General features: G+C 35.4%; 1 protein-coding gene across 1 annotated transcript in view; it reads right to left on the bottom strand.

Moving 5' to 3' along the window:
- The window catches only part of TRMT9B (tRNA methyltransferase 9B (putative)), a 541,165-nt gene that overhangs the window by 33,791 nt on the left and 484,874 nt on the right, over nucleotides 1-22,500 (bottom strand). The window contains exon 5 of the mRNA XM_044062499.1: nucleotides 79-252. Coding sequence (XP_043918434.1) covers nucleotides 79-252 — 174 coding nt within the window. The remainder of the gene's footprint in view (nucleotides 1-78; nucleotides 253-22,500) is intronic.

Here is a 22,500-nt window from a genome sequence, read left to right as displayed (position 1 = left end):
AATGAAGGATTGGAGTATTTGTTTGAAACACACAGAAATAAAAAAGCCACACTGTCATATGTGTCCCTGATGTCTTACCTCCTACAGAAATGACAGCATTAAAGCACTGGCTCCTGAATGGAAGATTAAGGTTGTCACAAATCATAACTTCATGTCCTCGCTTACTGGCAATCTCAGCCAGGGGCCCACAGTAGTCACAGCCTAGATTAAAGACCTGGTTGTTAACATCAAGATATTTTCCAGTCCCACAACCTACAACAAAAAATAAATCTGCATTATCAAAAAGTTTTAAATACTTTCAGGTTTACATGTTATATGTTTTCCATACAGTCTGATTATAATCCTGCAGAAAGCAACTTCCCTTAGTCTGTGTTGATAGTATAGGTCTATTTACAACGTCAACTAGCCAAAAAATTGACATTCATAACACTGATCCCATACTATCAAACCGGCCCACTACTAAAGTGCCAAAGAAGTCAAGCGCTGGGTGATCGGGGAAGAGTTCAGTATGGCTGGGACTGGAGACTGGCCCATTCTCAGCTGTACTCTAATCTCAGAGTTGGTATATTTAAGTAGCAAGAGGATGGGAGGCATAGTCCCTCATATGGGAGGGTGCAGGTAGGCTTGCCCCTCAAAAAAATATGTTGGCAGTATGTTGAGTTTCGACTTCAGTGGCACTTGAATGCTGTGCCATTTCGATGATGTGGGACTGATGTTATGAACACTGACATTTTGGCTGGTCAATGTTCTAACATAAATCCATGACAATATAGCTAGAGAATGCTCTTTGTTTCGATTTTATCTGCTATTTTCTTATGACTGCATATGCAACCATTTTCTTGCACAAATACATAGTGTGACGCCCCAAAAATAGCATCAGAAGTTGAAGCTCATCAAAAGCCTACTAAATGCTCATTCTTTTATCATGAAACTAGTTAATTAACTTGCAGACTTACACTCTCCATCTGAAACAGATTGTGAAATACTTACCAGTCTTTAGAGTAAGGATTGTAGCAATTCATTTAAGTGAAATTTTACCTTGAATTTTAATTTGTGATTCTATTTTCTCAAGTGCATTTTTCTGTCTGACAGTAAACTGTTTCACTCATGTCTGTGGTGTACCCTGCCCCCAACACACCCCAAGCTGTTTGTTCATTTGTAACTTGGCTTCATGGACACAAAGTCATATGGCTTTGATATGACACCTCAGCTGAGCTGTGACTTTCACAGGTTCATCACAAACTGTTTTAGTTTCACCACATTTATGTTTTACTGCTATATGTATTCCAACAACAGCGTATTTGGACCCCTACTACAAAATAGTGGGGTGTTTATACTCATTTCAGGAATCCATGTTCCTTTTAGCGTACTATGACAGTTAAGGCTCACATCTGTCCCACTTTACACAGGACAGTCCCTATTTGGGCAGTTATACCCTGCAAAAAAAAAAAAACATGAAAAATGATAAATGTGCTGAGATTTTAGGACATATTATATTTTCCAAGATTCCAGTAGTAGTTGCATGAAGAACTTGTTTTGTATATGGAACATTTTAATATTATACAAAACAACAAAACAATTCATACAACAGTGAGCTTTTATTTTGTCAAATAAATAAAAAATATATAAGTCCAGTCCTTTGCTCTTGTTCTAAGAATGATTAAGCCTGCAAAATCTGGCATTTCCATAAAAAATTCACACTTTGGGCATTTGAAAAGATGGCAATCCTAGTGACAACAGTGAATGCCATATACCGTCCCTTTGTCTACCACATGGCAAAATATATTCTAATAGTATTCATGCATTTATAAAGAAATTGCGTACCGGCATTAAGCAGATACACAAAACTTCTAGTCTCAAATCTAGAAGGAAGCATCAATGTATGGAATCTCTGGAGGATGAATGTTGGCTATATTTCAAATGCTACATCTTCGTATAGGGCATTTTATTTTATCTGTATGATCTGTTAAAGATCTCACAGAAATTATGGACAACTTATGTGTGCATTTTAATTTACTAGTAGGGTGATGGTGAAGCAATACAGACTGGCAGGTCAATCAAAGCTCGAGTCCTTTCACAACACTCAGCTATTAAAGTATTGTTAGGTCAGATCTGACCTAATGAGTATAAACCAACTTCATAACAGTTGTCTGCAGTAATCAGTTTAGTACATAACTCAAAGAGTAATTGTTTTTCTACCAATAATAGCACAGGCATGGAAATGCCTGATTAGCAACAATAACCTCAGGATATACTCAGTCCTTAAAATTCTCTAAACTACTCTTCAACATCCTGCTTCCATCTACGCAGGCTTGTCAATAAGTGTTATCAGCCCTTCTTTTTTTGCCCATTCCCAGAAACTTACCTCACAAGTGTAGCAACACTTGCTATATTCAGAAGAAAGCTGGCACCTATACTCCATCTGATAGTAAACAAACTACAAATGTCTCCAGCAACTTGGACTCAAGACTCTAGCTGCTGTTTTAAATTTTTTCATTAGCCTTTTTTAAATCATCCCGGTACTTTGCACATAATCATTATATCCTGATTCCTAGTATATTATGTTTCTGTAATGGCCTGCCTTAAGTGTTCTATGTCTCAAAGACCATACCTCTCAACTGTCCTGCTCTTGCTAGAAAATACCACTATTTTTATTTAAACAGGGTGCCATGAAATATTGAGTGGCCCCTTATAATCATGATTATTTACTGTTTTATTTATTTATTTTTTGGGACAGCCACGTCAAAAGTCTGCTCTTCATCCCCATACATGTCACTGGAGACATTTTTGAATTTCATTTGTGTGTGAGCCCAAGGGATGCATTAGTATAGACAGTAAATGATTCAGTGGCCACAGATGAAGTACTGGACAGAGAGTGCCACACTTGTATTATATGTACTCGGATTCAGGGATGGCAGGGAGTTTGAAAATTCTCTTTATTGGAAGGGCTACAAATTGAACACAGTGAGCCTTGGAGTTTACTACTGCTTGGTCTGTGTTTTTCAGTGTAGGTAAATACATGGTTTGCAACTCTCTTTTCCCTTTAACTGATGGGAACTGGCACCTGATATGGTCAAACGTGCAAATTAAGAAAGCAAAATTAATATCATCTTTGAAGTTCATATTATTATCATATAAGGCAGTAATGTTACCATTAATGGTCATTTGAATGGTGTCTGCAGAGAAGCTTTAGTTGTTTTTCCCCCCTAATTTTCTTAAGCAGCTACCAATATTTTTTATGGGTTGACTACATATAGTAAAAACCATGCTGTATAATACTGTCAAGGACCTAGTTTTATATGCTCTTTTTCCAAGCCAGCTGCTAAGTATGATACCTGCTAGTTATCATGGCATTAGAGATTGTTGTTCTAACTGTTTTGAATGCACTGACTAGAATTTATTTAAGGAGGCTGCCACCACAATTTAGTGTATTCATTTGGATAAGTACACTGAAACGGTTGTGTGATACATCACAAAATATATTAAGGATGTCACCACCCTGAAGGTTGCAACCATCAGAGCCAACCAAAACCCTGGCTCACCAGTGAGGTATACGAATTACTGAGAGTGCATAATGCTGCCTCTAAGGCTGGAGACAGACACAGTTTGAAACAGTCCAGGGCCAACTTGAACAAAGGTGTGAGAGTAGAAAAATGGGCTTACAGTCTAAAAATACAGAGACACCTCACTGATCAGAAAGATCTCAGTCAGCTGTGGAGAGGAATCCAGAACATTACAGACTATAAGCAAGCCACCATCCACATGATGTGATGATAACCCAGACTTTTTAAACAAGCTAAGCAAATACTTCAGCAGATTCAAGGAATCAAATAGAAAAGAGAGTACCCACCAATACAGATGCCATATCACTATGCCTCAGCTTGGAAGAGGTAAGCAGGAACTTACGTAGGGTTCACCCAGGCAAAGCAGCTAGTCTGGATAGACTCCCAGGGAGGCTACTTAAAAACTGTGCTGATCAGCTAGCACCAGTCTTCACAGACATTTTCAATATATCTCTCAGCCAGGAAAAAGTGTCCAAATGCCTTAAGACCACAGACATCATCCCTCTGCCCAAGAAACCATCTCCAGCATCATTAAATGATTATTGGCCAATTGCACTTACCTCAGTAGTGAAGTATATTGAAAAAATAGTCAAGGATCACATAACATCCTGCCTGCCTGCTACATTTGATCCTTTACAATACACATACAGGCCAAATCATTCTACTGCGGATGCCAGAGCCTTAACACTTCATCACATCTGCACCACCTGGAAAATAAGGAATGTTACATAAGCATGATAGACATCAGCTCTGCCTTCAGTATGGTAATTACACAACAACTGTTGTCTAAGCTGAGAAATCTAGGCATAGAAAACAAAATATGCAACTGGATCTTCAACTTCCTGACTGAAAGGCCACAAATAGTTTGAGCAGGAAAACATCACTCAAACAGTATCGCCCTAAACACTGGGGTCCCACAAGGTTATGTACTCAGTCCACTTCTTTTCACAATTCTAACACATGTCTGCACAGCTATGCATCAGTCAAACAAAATCATCAGATTTGCAGATGACACCACAGTAACTGGCCTTATCAAGAAGGAAGATGAGGGGGCCTAGAGGGAGGAGGTGAACCAACTCATTCATTCGTGCACTGACAACAACTTAGCACTAAATGTTGGGAACACCAAGGAAATCATCATCGATTTTAGGATGGAGAATAAGCCATACACCCCTATCATCATCAATGCTGCTGCAGTGGAGAGAGTAAATCGCACCAAATTCCTAGGGGTACATATCTCGCGAGACCTAAGTTGGGCCGCAAACACTTCCTATCTTATAAAGAGAGTCCAACAATGTCTTCACTTCCTTAGGAGACTTTGTAGAGCTAACCACCCCCCACAGGTCCTGCTTATCTTCTACAGAGCCACTACTGAGAATGTAATGACACTCAGCATCATTGTCTGGTATGGAAATGACTCTCAAGCTGATTGAAAAGGACTGGAAAAGATCGTTAAACAGGCCACAAAAATCATTGGCTCCAACCTTCAATCCCTACAGGACATATATTCAAACAGATACTATGGCAGAGTCTGAAAACTATTGAGGGATATACACCATCCAGCTTATGGACTGCTCAAACTTCTGCCAACAAGGAAGCACTACAGAAGCATTAGATGCAGGACATCCAGATTCCATAACAGCTTCTTCCCACATGCTATCAGTCTGCTGAACAACAAACCCATAGCCTAACCCACTAAATGGGTAAAACATTATTTATGTGCAACATGCCATTGTTATTTACATACCTCTCTGCATAACTTACTATCTGCACTATGAAAACTAACTTGTAAGTTTATGGCATATATTGGCGATGGGTAAGTTTTACATGTATGCCTCTTTTATTTATTTATAGTACTGTTTTTTATATTTCCTTATATTTCTACTGAGTCTGTTCCTGTTGTTGTATTTGTATTGTTTCTGCTGTAAAAAGCTTTAATTTTTTTACTTTATTTATTTTTAGTATCGTATTTTGATTTTGATTTTTACTATTTAAATTTTTATTAATTTAACCTATCTTTTTTCTGTAAATTGTCATTCTTATGGTACGAGCCTAAGTATCCAAATTTCATGCAGTGATACACACTTTTTCCTCTGTGTTGAGCTGCATGACAATAAAGTTTACTTTGACTTTAACTTTGACTTTGACTAATATATATGTATGTTATAGACAGCTGAAGGCTTTCTTTCTGTAGCGATATGTCCTCTCATCACAAAAATATGCTTACACTTTGTATCATTTTGTTCACATTTTTTAAACTTGTATTACTTAGTGTTGAGGTATCCAAAATCCACCTTGAAGTGGGAGGAGCCACAGAGTTTCCCGGACTACACTACAGTAAAAGCATATTGCATAAGTCTGTAAATGAAGGGGATATAAAGCAATTAAAGCAATGGAGGCTCCAGGCTCCTTTTCTTGCTGGGTCACCACAGGGGCACAGCAGCTATGCAGCTATCTAGTGGGGCATGTAAGACACATGAAAAAATGAAACACCAAAACACCATACCGATAAAATATAGAATATATGCTGCACAGCAACAACTCAACCATCATCCACTTTTAAAAGTGAAAGACCATTTCCCTATGGAAAAACATGAATGAATTAATCTTACAAATCCTGGCAATGTTCACAACACAGAAAAACTACACATTTGTCATGGTCAAGGATTATGGTTTGGATGAAGTTTTGGTATGCTGTTACAGTCTAACAAGTCAAGGGTGTAGCCACTAATACAACGACGTGGAAAATGTCATGCAAAAAGACATACGTGCCTGAGTAGACACAGAAAAAATATCAACTCAAGTTCAAGAACAAAAAATCAGATTTATGTTGCTCTGTGTTGCATTGTAAGGTAAATAATTTAAACAACACAGCATATTTTGCTAATGTTCAAGAAAAAAACACATCTTCCCACTGCAGACACTGCTGAAGAGCAAAGCAGTTTAAATGTGTTAAAAGTTCTTTGAAGTAGAAGCAAAAGTGATCAGTTAACAGCTCCTGGATTACAATGACAGTTCTGACATCTCAGGAAGAACGTGAGAGAGGGTCTGTCAGCAGCCGGACAAAAAACTGGGAGCCTTAAAACATGAAGTTCTGCTATTTTATTTTGTTGAGCATTTACAGCTAGGGCTGGGCTGAAAACAGAGAGTACACTAATTCAAGCAAAAGAGTGAAAATGAACATAGGTTCCAGAAGCTGTGCAAGATGCCTATGACTCCCACTACTGCCATTCTAATTACATGGAAGTTATAACAAATTGTTTCCTTATGTCTAATATGACTTGTAATAAAGGGGGTTTGAAATGGATTCTGACAAAAAACTTCTAAGATTACTTTATAGTGGCAAGTTCATTGAGTTATAATAGCCATAATAACGTAATGATTCTGATGCATTAAAATAGTCAGAGTATAAAGGAAATAATGAAATAACTGAGATATACTAGGCAACCATAATTAATTTATTTATTGATACATACTTTTTTTACTGTGTTAGTCCCACTTGCCCAATAATAGCTTCTTTTCAGGGGAAACTTGAAGTGGTATTCACATTGACTAGGAGAAATTTGACCAGGGCATTGTGGAACGTCTCTTGCTCAAAGCTTTGGAGCCAGTCTGAGAGCACGCATGCCCCTTTCCTGGCACAGTGGTGGCTGGGAGGATGATGCATGGCATGAAGAAGATGTCAGAAAGCACTGAGGTAAATGCCAGTGATGTGTAGAGTACCGGTAAGATTGTAGAGGATTCAGAAGTTGTTTTTCAGCAAAACCTGTTTGCTGAAACCGAAAAAGAGGAGTCCATAAGTGAGTCCTGTGTTATTACAACTCTCCAGTCAGGAGGATCTGGATGATGTTTTGAAAGAGATGTTAATGCACAGTGTGCCAGAAAATGAAGTTTCCTGGGGAGTCATTATGGATACAAGTTACAAAAAGAGGAAGCAGAGTCTAGTCTGAAAAATGATGAGTGAAATGGAAAGGATATCCTATGCAAAAAGGTGAAAGAAGGCACCAGGGGAGTAACAGAAAAAAAAAACAAGAATGCAGTAGAGAATGCTAAGCAGAAGTATGTGATGAGGATTTGAAATAAAGAAGAAAAAAAAATAGATAGTTTGGGATAACCTAATGGTTCCATTGGATTTTGAAGCCAGAGATTTAAGATCTTTCATTCCTTTTGTGACATTATATTAGAGACTGTTTATGCAATGGAAAATTTCCTGGAGGAGTATGAAAAAAAAAACTGTAATTCTTGGAACTTATATGTAATGAAAAGCATTTAACAGGGAAACCAGAAAGAAGATTCATGTGCATTTTTTTAATAGAAGTAGACGGAGAGACTTTAAAAAGATATTTGAAATGTTTATGCAAAGAAGCACTGGACATTGCAAAGGTTTATGATTAAAGGGGTTTCTGGACTGGAGGATAGGAATGTAATATTTTGTTAAAGGTAAAAAAGGACAAAACTATACATATTCCAAGTATGATAAATGTTGAAGGAAATAAGGATGTGGTAAAATATTGGGGACAACCCAGAACATGTTTTTTTTTTTTTTTTTTTGTGGAAAAGTAGGGTATTTGATAAATAAATGTGGCAAAAAGAAATGTTATATCTGTGGGAAATGAGTAAATGCAAGTAAATGTGAACAAAGATGTTATAAATGTAAGACAATTGGGCACTTATGTATGGATTGTAAGATTGGAAATAATAATAACTAGAGTGAAAGAAAAAGAGAAGAAAAAGAACAATGAGAAAAACATTAGTAGTGATGGAATTAGAAGATAACTTAGTTAATTAGATAAAGAAGACAAAGACAGAAAAACATAATGGAGGAAAGTTATGAAATAAGTGATGAGGGCAATATAAATTGGGAAGTAGTACAAGGGGAAAAAAGAATTATATTGGTAAAAGGGTAAACTATAGGAAAAGAAAATTTAAAGCAACAAGCATAAAAGAAAAAAGAAAGTAAATGGATGAGAAATATAATTTCTAGAAAGTAAAGGAAAAAGGAAAGTAGTAACTTTAGAGTACTTTTTGTGACTGTGAATAGTATTAAGAATATAGTTAGAAGGATATGAGTTTTGGAATGGTGCAATGAATGTGATGTAAATGCAATTGTACTAGAGGATACACGATTTTTAACAAGTGAAGAAAGATTGCAAACAGAAAAAATATGGGGGGGGTCATTTGGAATTCAGGAAATGGTCAGTGTTCTGTAATAGGTATACAGTGAAAATATTAGATATAACTTTATTAAGAATGGAAAGATTAACTATTGTAGATTTAAAATGGAAAGAACAAGTATATGGAATTAGAGTGTTATATGCTTATTTTACCCGAAAAGAAGGAGAAAGTTTATTTCAGCAAATTTTAGATTATGTAGTGATAAATATAAAATAGTGACAGGAGATTTTAAATGTGATTTAAGAGTCAGATATGAGATGTGGTGAATTAATACTCTGGGATAAAAAATTAATGGACTTACAGAAGGGATATTTACAGAACCAAAATAGATTACTTCACACTATCAAAAAGGTTAACTATATAGAAGGAGAACAACTGAAACAAGTTTTAAAGATAATTTAGCAAGATAAAGGAAAATAAGGAATATATAAAAATAGGTAAAGGAATAAAAAGGATAAATGGAAAAACATGGGATGAAGAAAGAAAGAGATTAATAATGCCATTATGGAGGGATCATATAATAAGAACATTCTATAAAAATGTGTCTGAATGGTGGATGTTTATGAAGATTAAATATAAAAGAAGTTACTTACAGTGGCAGTATTATGCAAGAAAATTGGACAAAGAAATTATAAGGGAGTATATAAAGATACATTGGAATACTTAGAAAATAATTATAGATGGCAGAGAGCATTGTGATAAAAAAGAATTATAGATACAATCAGGAGAAAATTAAAGAGTTATTATTGAAAACAAATATATTTTTACAAGGTAAAAGAGAAGAAAGCATATTTATGTAGAATAGCAAAGGATGATAATAGTGTACTGAGAAATAGAACACATCAACAAATTATGAATATCATAGAAAATTATGTAAAATATATGTTTAAAGAAAAAGATGAAACTGAAAGCAACATTGGAAATAAAAACATTTTCAGACAAAGATAATAAAGAATTTGAAAAGGAGATTTCTCTACATGAATTAAATAAATTAATGGAATGGCAAAAATAATATTTTTAATGATTTTGCATGAATGGTAAATGTAGGTTTCATTTATAAAGAATTACATAGTGGAATCTTAAGTTTATTTGGATGAAAGAGGACAAAAATATAATGAAAAACTGGAGAGAAATAGTATTGAACAAGAATGATTGTAAGACTTTTATGAAAACAATCCAGAAGAGATTAGAAACAAAAATGAAAAGTGTTATGGAAGACAGTATACACAGTATAAAATGGAAAGGATGTTAAGAATTGTTACTGATAGTAATAGAGATCAAAACAGAAGAAAAGAAGCTAAACGTATGATGGGGATATTAATAAGACATTTGATACAACAGGACATGAAATGTTATGGGCAATAATGAAAGAATACAATATATATATAAGTGAGGAAATCAGGAAATTGTGTATGTTTCTTATAGAAATAAAGTTAAATATTTTAGTAAATGGTTGGTTAAGTAAAGAGGTACACATGAGGAGATGTGTAAGACAGGGATGTGCATACGTTTTATACTCTTTGCTTTAATTATAAATGTGATTATATGTGAAATAAATGATAAAATGCAGGAGGCAGGGTGCATAATGCTTGAAGGGTTAAGAATTCCAGTTTTCTTAACTTATGCAGATGATATAATAAAAAACAAGATACAGATAAAATTAATAATGTTTTATTTAAAGGAATTTTTAGAAGCAAAAAGGATTACTTCAAACAAAAAGAAAAGTAAAATATTAGGAGATGTGGATACATAGGCAGACTATATTTTGCAATGAATGAAATATGTGTCTTAGGTATACAATTCAGGAATAAGAATGTAAGGATTCAATGGAAAAAGCAATAGAAGAGTTAAAAGTATTTTTTTTTCTGAAAAACAGATTAGAATTTAATTTGATAAATTCAATTTTAATGGGAAAATGGCATATTTAGCAACTATATTTAGGTTGCAAAGGTGTATAAAAAAGAATTGCTGCAGTTATTTTTTCATTCATATAGGGTTCTAGACTGAATCCAGTAAAAATAGGAATTTTGTATGTAAATAAAGAGGACGGAGGTTTAGGGTTAATTAACCCAGTGTATGTGTTGCTTCACTAAATTTATATAAAGAATTAAAGTGTATAAATGAAAAAGATGAAAGATTAGTTCTAAAATGTTTAACTGTAAGTATGACAAATTTGGGGATATGGTTATAAGGAGCAAAATAAAAAAGAAGGTATAAATGAAGAAATGAAATGTTATAAGGAAAAATATTAATGTGAAAAATAAAAATTAATGAAACAGAAAAGGAGAGAAAATATAGTATTAGAATATAATGATACCATATTATTTTGTCAGACCATGGGAGAAGCTAGCAGAATGAAAAATTAAAGCTATAAAAATAAGAAATACATGGTGTGATAAAAAAGTACAATGCCAAGAATTTTTTTTTTTTTTTTTTTTTTGCAGAGACTGATAGATAAATTACCAGTAAAATGAAACATGCCATATAAAAAGAAAAGTGAAAGAATATGTGTAGGTTATGGGGAAGAGGCAACTACTGAACACATGTTTTTGAAAAGTAAAAGAGTAGTGAAATTATGGGAGAAATTATGTATAGAAAATTTCTTTGAAGATATAAAAAGTGGACAAGATAAATATGGACATGGTTAAATATGGATGTTATAAGAATAGAAGTAATGGCTGTGTCAAAAGAATAGATAAAACATTGTTTTATGTTATATGGATTATTTGGAATGAAAGGATAAATTAACCTGTGTTTAACATAAAATGTATTTTGGCAATACTATTGAGTAAAATCAGGTGTTGGTTATAGAAAAGAAAACCAACAAAAAACCAAAACCAGTCTTGAAAAAGACTGAACAATGAAAAACAACAGTGATTCCAGGTGGAAAATTTATTATTGAAACAAGTCTTAGCGCCTCGGCCACCACAGCCTTCAATGAGCACACAATACATGGTAAAGATACATTCCCTTATATACAGAGTGTAAATGACTTAATTAATAATAAATCAATTAAACAATTAAATACTAAAGAAACTGCAATCCCTGTTAAATACAAACCTATACCAAAGATACAAAAATATAATATAAATATAACACACAATATCTAACCTATTATATCAAATATTTCCAGTTAATCTCCATATTTAAACCAAAAGGTGATAATGTATTATATTTCAATATAAAAATAGATTCTTTATATAATAACATATTTTTTAACAATCTATGATTTCCTTTTTTAATAAAAATCTGTTCCAAAACAGTAGCTTGTAACAAATCAGCATTCTGGTTATGGGTTTGTAAAAAATGTAAAGCCACAGAATGATCTGTGGCACCCCTTTTAATATTACAAATATGTTCCTGTAGTCTAAGTTTAAATTTCCTCTTAGTCTCTCCAATATAAAATAGATTACAAGGACATTTAAGGCAATAAATAACTCCCTCTGAGTGACAAGAAAATTGTTTATTAGGTATAAAGCTTTTGTTATTTATTCTGTCGAAGGATATTCTAATAAATTGACATATATTGCAAGACTGACAAGCAAAAGTACCAAAATTACTTATTGGAAAATTTAACTGTTCAACAGGATGCCTAAAATATGCTCTAATCAACATATCCCCCTAATTTTGTCCCCTTTTATATGCCACCAAAGGACTAGAGGGAAGCAAATTACCCAATATTCTATCCTTCAGCAAAAACTTCCAATAATATTTAACTGCATCCCAAATTTCTTGGCTTAACAAATTATATGTAGTGACAAAATAAACATCATCCACTAAGGCCTTTTTATTTTGTTTAAATTTATTCCTTGGCAAAAGATGTTTTTTCCCCAGAGGTCAAGAATTTATCAACGGATTCCAAAATGGAATCCATAGAATAACCTCTGCATAAAAAAACATAAATAAGTTAATTTATTTGTCTCCCCAAATCTACAGAATCATTGCATAGTCTAGATATTCTAATCATTTCACTATAAGGTAAAGATTTCATGGTATGCGGAGGGTGACAGCTACTACCAAATAAATATTGGTTACCATCAACAAATTTTTGATGAATTGTAGTACCAATATATTCATTTTCTTTCCCTATTAATGTAACATCTACAAAATTTACCTTAGTTCCAACCTGTAAGTCATCAAATTTAATATTATATCTATTCTGATTAAGTTCCAATATAAATTTATCAACCAAATCCCGTCCTCCTTTGCACAGAAAAATTAAATCATCAATGTAATGTGAGTACAATATCACATGATTCTGTACAAAGGAATTAGTATAAATATAATCCAACTCAAATTTGGCCATAACAATATTGGCATACATTGGGGCAAAAGGAGCCCCCATGGCTGTCCCTTTCAATTGATGATAAATGACTTCATTAAAACTAAAATAGTTATTTAATAAACAGAACTGAACTAAATCTAACATAAAATGAGAAACTGGGCTGTCACCCAAAAAATAATATAACGCTTGCATACCATCTGTATGACTAATGTTTGTATATAAACTCACAACATCTAGACAAATCCAAAACATATCATGAGTCCAATTAATATGTGATATTTTATCCACAAAATTAAAGGAATTCCTAACATGCGATTCTAATCTCTCCACAAATGGTAACAAAAATTTGTGTATAGTTTGTCCTATGTTTTGTAAAAAATAATTAGTAGCTGCCACTATAGGACGACCCAGAGGATTTTGTAAATTTTTATGCAGTTTCGGCAAACAGTAAAATGTTGCCAAATGACAATTCTCTGTACAAAATTTAGTTTCTAGATCTTTTTTACTAAAATAACCTAACCGTACACCCCTTTCAATCAAAGTAGTAAATTCTTTAATAGATCTCATATAGTCCTCGTATTCACAGATTTGATAAACTGATCTATTATTAAGATGTTCCATACACATGTGATAGTACTGAGTATAATGTAACAGTACAATTTTGTTGCCCTTATCTGAGGGCTTAATAATGAGATCATTTCTGTCTTTCAATTTTTTCAAAGAAAGCCATTCTCTTTTTGTCATATTAAAAGAACAAGAATGTATGTCATATGAATTTACCATTTCTTGTAATGAGAAATATAACATTTCTGAGAATTGTATAACTGTGTTATTCACATAAGGGGGTATAAATTTGCTTTCATATTTAATATCCTCAGTATTTAAAGGGGTGTAAGCATTCGACATTATATTATCATCACTATTAGAAGTACATGAGAAAAAACTGTCATCACTAGAATCACTCTCTATATGACTTCTTTCACAACTATCAAATCTATATTTGTCACCACTAGCAAAGAAATATTTCAGATGCAATTTCCTAACAAATCTAAACGCTTCTTGTTTAATTACATGAAATCTAGGTATGACTGTTGGAACAAATTTCAAACCTAGCTGCAGAACAGAAATTTCCTCCTCTGGCAAAGAAAGACCAGATAAATTTACAACATTAGAAATACTGGTCACATTATTTCCATCTGCTACGTTTAGAGTTCTGTTTAAATTGTCCTTCACCCGAAGAAGAACCTCCATTAATTCCTTTCTTCTTATTGCCTCTTTTGTTATTATCTGCTTCGGTACGAAAGCATTGTTTATGAGCCTGAGGATTTTGTGCGTCAGGCAATGGAGGAAACTCTAACAATTCAGCTTCAGAATCCGTGGTGAAACCCACACCTTCAGAAGAAGCAAAGGAGACAGATAGATGTTTCTTATTACGATTGTTTCTCTGTTCTGGTCGTTTAGGGTGTACATTATATGTGGACTTCCATAAAAAGGCACAACCATTATTGTAGTCTCGTATGTCTCTCTTAATTTTAGTAGATTTCATACGTACTAATTCATTCTCAAAGTTATTCAACTTATCTTTCAATTTGACAAAAATATCATTTACTTGCTGTTCACCTATTGTTTCTAATAAATTTAAATGCATATCTTGTAATTCACTCTGCAATTTCATTTGAAGGAAATGCTCTCTCTCTATTAATATATTTACCCATTCCATGGCACAGGAATGAGCAGCAGTGAGCCATCTATCTTTAAAGATAATGTCCGTAGCATCAGAAAAATCAAATGGCGTTGCCGGACTTTTAAACGCTCTCAGCCCCCTTGGGGCAATGTCAAGTTCAATGTATTTATTTAAGCCTAACAAGTTAAAGTGAGAGCGGGTTTCACGAAAAATAAGTTTTTCAAAATTATCCACACTGTTTTGTATATCTTTTGGAAACATACCTGCGACAGAATCTCCCAAACCTCCAAATGGATTACAAAATTTACGTTGTCTTTCTGTCATAAACTGGAAGGAACAGCCACGAGAAACCAAATCAATTTTCTTAGCGGTAGTAACAGTTATTCCAAGTGAAGCAGCTGTAGGAGCTATAGCAGCCAAATCAACATTTGCTACGGAAGCAGAAATGCCACTTCATTGCGTAGTAACAGAAACATTCGGCACACAATTATTCACCGAATTTAAATCAGGAACCATATGAACTACGCCTTGTTGAACAGCAACAGAAACATTCGGCCCACAGTTATTCACTGAATTAGTACCAGAAATGGCATGAGCTGTCCCAGATAAAATATAATTGTCTAAAGTTCTTTGTAGAGAGTTACCCAATACACCTTGAATTCCCGAAGCACCAGGAACAGGAGGGGTAGACACACTTGTGGAAGTAGAATTGCAGTCATCACGAAACACTCTAGGGATATCCAGCAAGGAATCAGAAGCCATACCATAGAAAACCAACAAAAAAACAAAACCAGTCATGTTATATGGATTATTTGGAATGAAAGGATAAATTAACCTGTGTTTAACATAAAATGTATTTTGGCAATACTATTGAGTAAAATCAGGTGTTGGTTATAGAAAAGGCAGTGGGAGCTCAATAAGGATAAAAACTTGACATAAAGTATAAATGTATAATAATTAAAAGAAGGAAATGAAGGCTTGCAATTTTGTAAATATGTAAATATTTTGTAAATATGTAAAATAAATTGTAATAATGTTTTCTTTGTATAAATAAAGGACACCTTCTCTTTTTGATAAGTGCAGTGCGATGTTTTACATCCACCTGAGCTAGCACTAACTGAAGCAGATGGGACCTCATTTTAATGTCTCATCCAAAGGGCAGCACACCCAGTAATAAAGCATTTCCTTTATGCTGCACTATAGTATAATTATTTCAAAAAACAATCTTCTAAGTACCTGATTTGAGAATAGAACATATGACCTTCTTCACCAAAGGAGACAGCCTGTCACCTGTTGAGTTACCGGGGCTGCAAATAAACATGTATTCATTTTCCAGCCCCCTGCAAGGAAAACAGCACTGATAAAGGCAAAAACTATAATAAGCAAATGCGGCAACATGAACGGCCTAGTACTGTATTTCTACTTTGCTGAAATAACACCAGTAGAAATTATTTAGATCTGAATGTTTTGGGATAGCACCATACTTCTCAACTCATTTGGTCAAGAATTTTGGACAAAGTAAAAGATAATAGGGAATAATATAAATACTACTCTAATTCACTTTAAAAAGTTAATAGCACAAGTTTTGTGTCAGTATGAATTTTATGAACAATAAGAAGTATAAAGCTCTAATGATTGACATTACTGATAGATGGTAATCATGAGAGATTTACCAGAAAATTGAAAACCTTATAATGGGCAAGACAGATATTTGAAGCAAAACTGGAGGCAAAAACAGGGACAGTTGAGATGTATGAGTAGCACTCCAAAGGGAAAGTCTAGTCACAATAACCCATTTGGGGGGGGGGGTTGAATGTGTGGAATTTCATATGACACAGTTATGATTTTCTGAATGTCATTATAATGGTCTAAGAATAAGTCTTAGCAGGAAACTTTAAGTATTTGCTGTATTAATGAATGAGATAATTATAAGCATTTATATCACGTTATCGAAAGATGAAAATAGTGAACGCTATTTCATCGGCGCCAAAACATCATCTAAACATGAAAATATCGAACATTCAGAACAGTGAATTTTTTCCCATGGAAAAAATTCGCTGCTCCGAAACACATACACACAACACAAGCACATCAAACAAACAACAACCACACACATACACTTAAATTCCTACATCTAACGCTACACTAAACTAAACATACACTACTATCTACCCACTTACCTTAACCCAAACCCTAACCCTAAGGTCCGTCACTATCTCACACTCACCTAACCTGCACCCTAACCCTAACCCTAAAGTCTGTCACTATCGCACACATGCCTAACCCGTGCCCTAACCCTAACTCACTTAACACGGCCCTAACCCTAACATACAATCGCATACTTACCTGAATCCAACCCTAACTTTCCACCACAGCACCAAGAATAGCAAAGCCACAGAAATGGCCAACCAAATTCTTTCTCGAGGAAAGAATTTGCTGTTCTGCAGCTTTGCTATTCTTAGCATTCGCTGAATAGTGTTTGATACCAGAACATTCGAAGTTTTAATACTTCGATGTTCTGATATAGACTCAATTATAACTACATAATCTTAAACTCTTAAACTGAGGCTTGTTCATTTTCAGTTTAATATGGTTTGACATTACCATAACATCCATAGAACTAACCAGCAAAACAATTAAAGCAACTGCACCTATTGTTGACTCTCCATCTTCAACATATGGAATGCCATACTACTTATCATAAGGTGAGAGAAATGAGAAAAATATAGAACATTTACTAACGACTAGGGAGGGAGCTCACAGCATAGTTAAAATGTTATTTTATACATATTTTACCACCTACTCAATTCTTTAAACATTAAAGATTATTGGGAGAAAACTCAAGTTGCAAAAGTGCAAACCCCAGATGGACAAAGCCAAGCAAATGCCCCCCCCCCCTCAAAAAAAAAAAAAAAACAATCGACTCCAGTCCTCATCGAGCATTCAAGCAATACAAGTAAGAGCAGGCTTGCAATATCATGAATACCATACATCCAGAGCACCAACAAGCAAAATAATTAAAGAAGCAATAAGCATAGTAGACATCTTCAACATGTAGAATATAGCAGTACCTTGCATAATGTGGAAAAGAAAGGTAAACAGTGATATGTTTACTAGCAATGAGCAAAGAAGCTCACATTGTGGTTAAACTGTGGACTTTACACTTAAAAAAGTTCTTTGATACCCCCAGTCTCTCTTTGCTTGCCAGAACATTCACTTGGTTACAACATAAATTTTCCTTTTGCACAATTTGTAAGATATCAGTTGTAGTACATATTATTTTTACCATACACCCAGTTCTTCAAACATTATAGACTGGAGAGTAAGTTGAGAAAGTCCAGGACCACCCTACACTAAAAATAAATAAATAAATAAATAAATAAATAATCAAATTCTTCTCATGCCCTCTCTTAGCATCTGCAGTCACACTTTCTTACTGACAAACAACTTTAGCCTTTCTCCCTTTCACAGTTCTTCATTCTATCCAATACATTCTTAATACTTTAATCTTTGTCCCACACGAATGCACGCACACACACACACACACACACACACACACACACACACACACACACACACACACACACAAACATCGTCAGCCATTTGTACGACTGTACACCTTAAAAATTTGCAATCAAGTGAATAAATACATTCATAAGCAATGTCTCAGAAATGTATCTCAGCTTCTTGATTTCAGAACCATACAGTGCAACTCCCCTCTGCCCTCTCAACTTCTTAACTCAAGAATCAGAAACAAGGAACAATATAAGGAACAACTTTTAAATATTTCTCTTATGCACTTATAAAGTTGATAGAATAACAAGCCTTGCATTATCAAGTATTTTCTGAAAGATACAAAGTCTGAAACTCAAATGCCTACCATTATTTAGTGACTGCAATCTGCGACTATTTGCCAGAAAACTGCACATATTACAATGAACACATCAAAATAATTCTAAATTTCTTTTCTCAAGAATTCTGAACAAAGCCAAAAATAATTGAAAGAGAGGAAGAGGGGCCAAACACTTAAAAAATGGACAAAGTTTAAATACAGTTTTCATCTCTCTCTATTAATCAGGTAAATCCACTGGAGAAAGTCTCCTTTTTTACAGGTAATCCAGGAGTACTGTCTGAGGGAAGCAAATGGAGGTGAGAAGATTCAAACCCGGTACTTTTCACTACAGGAAGCAGTCCATTGACAGCTCAGTGCCTTAAGTGCCAGATTACTTTAATTTGCTTAAAATGTTAACAGAACAAGTATTGCATGGGGATGCATTTTTTTGAACAATGAGAACTAAAAAACTCCCTCAATGATTAACCAAAAATAAGAAGTTAATGTTGGTCTGACAGCTGGTGCAAAGCATTATGGCTCCAAGCTCTTGCTGAGCAGGGTACAGAGTTTGATCCTTGCAATAGGGCTTCAAGCTCTTACTGAACAGGGTACAGAGTTTGATTCTTTCTAGCTCTTAACTCAAACAATCTGGAAATATGCAGCTCATAAGTGTATTTTTTGGTACTTTACCTGTTTAGAGTTTTGCACTGTCTATTTTTGCTTGATTCAATTATTTTTATATTTGCTGGCAGAATTTTGTTTTTTGATCTGTGCTGAAACTTTTTTCTCTCACCATCCCACCCTATTGTTGTATTCTTAAAGTTGGTAAAACTGGTCTAACAGCTTTTGTGTTATCTGATTGTCTCAAGGCTTGGCTTTTGTCTTGCTGGCATAAAAATATTACCTTTTTGTAAAATCTGCATACCATTGCTAGAATCTCCTTGTGTTCTGACTGAGAGTGCTTCTCAGACAATCTGAAAATATAGAGCTGATAAGTATATTTTTGGCACTTTAACTGTTCACAGCTCTTCACTGTCTTTATTTTTGCTAGACTGAATTATTTATATATTTGCTGGCAGAATTTTGTTTTCTGATCTGTTCTGAAACTTTTTCCCCACCCTCCCACCTTATTGCTGTTGTGTTCTTAAAGTTGGTGTTTTTTGCAGTTGTCCACCCATACTGTAAATCTGATCTGGGACACTCCTCCCAGTCACATCTCTTTAGCTCATTCTACCAAATACAGAGATCATTTGGGAAGGCCAAACCCCTTAGTTCCTTAACCTTGAATTATCTTCTGTTCCTGCTCTCTCCCTTTTTACTTTAAGAAAAAAAGGCACACATTCAGCTGCTTATATTTTTCTAATTTGTGTTTCTTCCTACTACTCTGTTACTTCATCTTGCTTTGCTTTTTCCTGCTACTTGCTGCCTGTCCTCTAAAGTGTTCAACTGCATCTTTACTATTGCATTTATTACTGCTTGTTTATAGTCTGTCTAAATTGTTAAGCATTATTCTTAAGTGTTATTCTAAGCTCTTAGTTTTGGTTTAAGCACTTGGGCTTTAGGTCCATTCCTTATTTCTCCTTGGCCTTTCTCCCTCAGATTCTGACAAATACAGATGGATAATTTCCTACAGTTTCTCCTGCCAGTCTGGTTGATATGGGCATCCTGAGACAGTGTAACAGCTACCTCATGTACACGGACAACCATCTACTACAACAACCTAGGAACACAATTTGCGAGAGATGCAATTACATTATGAACCTAAAGTCCAAGCTCTGTCCCACTCAAGCCAGTATATCTGGCACCAAAAAGGTTGTCAACACAATCACTACACCTCAAACACCACCCACACCTACACAACACACACCTTCATATGCAGCGGTCCTCCACATAAACATACCCAAACAAAGGATACCTCCGAGGCAAAAATACACATGATCTCCACAGGCCTCCACACCACATACCATGCATAGTTCACACACCTGTGTCTCACAACCACTAAGGCTTCACCATAAACCCAACATATTAGTCATAGGAGACTCCATTGTGAGACATACAGATGTGCCTCTCACTAGGATGGATAAGGAGAAAGACATGGTTAGTTGTCTGTCAGGTGCCAGAATTTGCCATATCACATACGCACTCAAGTCTCTCAACAACAGGTACTGTTATGACTCTGTCATAGTCCATGTTGGCATGAATGACTTGAGATGTACCTCTTTGGACTATATGAAGAGAGACATGATTGAGCTCACTGATTATGTGTCCCAGGCAGGTATGTCCCTAGCCTTAAGCAGCATTTACCCGTCACCCAGAATGATGCCTCAATACAATCAGAAACTGATTGACTTTAACAACTGGCTTAGTTTCTGGTGTCATTCCAGGGGGATCCAGTACCTGACAGCCTGAGAAGATATGATTGGCAGACCACGATGCTTTGTCAGAGATGGCCAACATCTGTCTCACCTGGGCTTCAGGCTTCTGGCAAAGGCTCCTGCCTCCCCTATAGTGCCTTTTTGAGGAAAAGTGGTGAGCTTAAAACTACCAACATAAAAATTTCAACAAAACACAAATGAAAGGTCATGCTTCTAAATGCTAGGACTCTAAACATAAAACTGCACTCATTGCAAGCATTACTAACCCTGTAAAATACTGATAGCTGTGCAGTCCCAGAAACCTAGTTAAAAGCTGTGGAGAGCACTCCAGCTTTACCTGGTTACTCATCCTATCATACATTCAGACCCCAAAGTGTGGGCAGTAAAGCCAAAGGAGGTGGAGTTTCAATATGCATTAAAGACATACACACCTCCAGGCTGGTCAAACAGTATGATGCACACAAGACACTCCAGGTACAATTGACCATTGACAAGACCCCTATGTAAATCACAGCTAGCTGCTGGCCCCCAAATCTGACTCAAGATGCCCAATCCATCTATTTGTATCTATTTGACTCTATCAAGATTCAACTCTTTACCCTGATCCTGGGTAACTTTAACTTCCCAACCATAGACTGGAAAAACTACTCATCCCAGAACACAAATGCCCAGAGATTCCTTGATTTTGTCAATTCAAATACCTTGGAACAGCTAGTCGATACCCACACAAGAGGTGATAATATCTTGGACTTGGTATTAACCAACATGAGTAACCACTGCAGCATCCCTATAGTATCACCCTCCCTGGTAAGCTCCAACCACAAAGCAGTCAATTTCAAAGTCACCATCTTCCCCAACCCCCCTCTAGCTAAGATCAGACATAAAAACTTCTCCAAAGCTGATAACAGCCCCTTGAGGGATGGTATAAACAGCTTCACATTCCCCTCCCTTTCTGCAGGAACTGGCACAAATATCCAAAACTACACCAAAGCACTATCCAAGCATTTATATAGATGAATGGAATCAGGAATACCTGACAGGACTAAATCATCCTCCGCAATGAAGAGTAAACCTGGTGGACATCTGCAATAAATAAACTATATAACAAAAGGAAAAAAATGCTGTCCAAGACCAAGAATTAGCAGGTGCCCAATTGGAAGCAATGTCTCCTTAGCCTGAACAAGCAAATAAGAGCACTAGTGAAATCCGCCAAAGCAAACTTCGAGTCCAAATTGGCGACATCTACTAAAGACAGTCATAAGGCCTTCTTCACATATGTCTGCAACCTCAAAGGAGCACCCAGATCTGTTTAGAACTAGTGGTCATGGACACTACATACACAAATGCAGTAGATATAGCAAACTTGCTGGCTGACAGATTCAGTGAAAACTTTACCCCTCTGTCCCCCATCAGTAAATCAGGACATTGCCAGTACCTGCACCCTTCCCCTTATATCTGGGGAACAGGTCATTCCTGCTCTCTCAAAGGCAAAAAATACAGCCTCAATGGCACCTGATAACATCCCAGGCTGCATCCTATGTGAACTCAGGCAGGAACTTGCAGTACCATTAGGCACCCTATTCAAC

This window comes from Protopterus annectens, chromosome 2.part1 (assembly GCF_019279795.1).
Source record: "Protopterus annectens isolate FY-2018-M chromosome 2.part1, PAN1.0, whole genome shotgun sequence".
In the NCBI taxonomy this organism is placed as follows: Eukaryota; Metazoa; Chordata; order Ceratodontiformes; family Protopteridae; genus Protopterus; species Protopterus annectens.
Note: the sequence above shows the minus strand (reverse complement) of the source record. Positions and strands in the feature narration are given on the sequence as shown.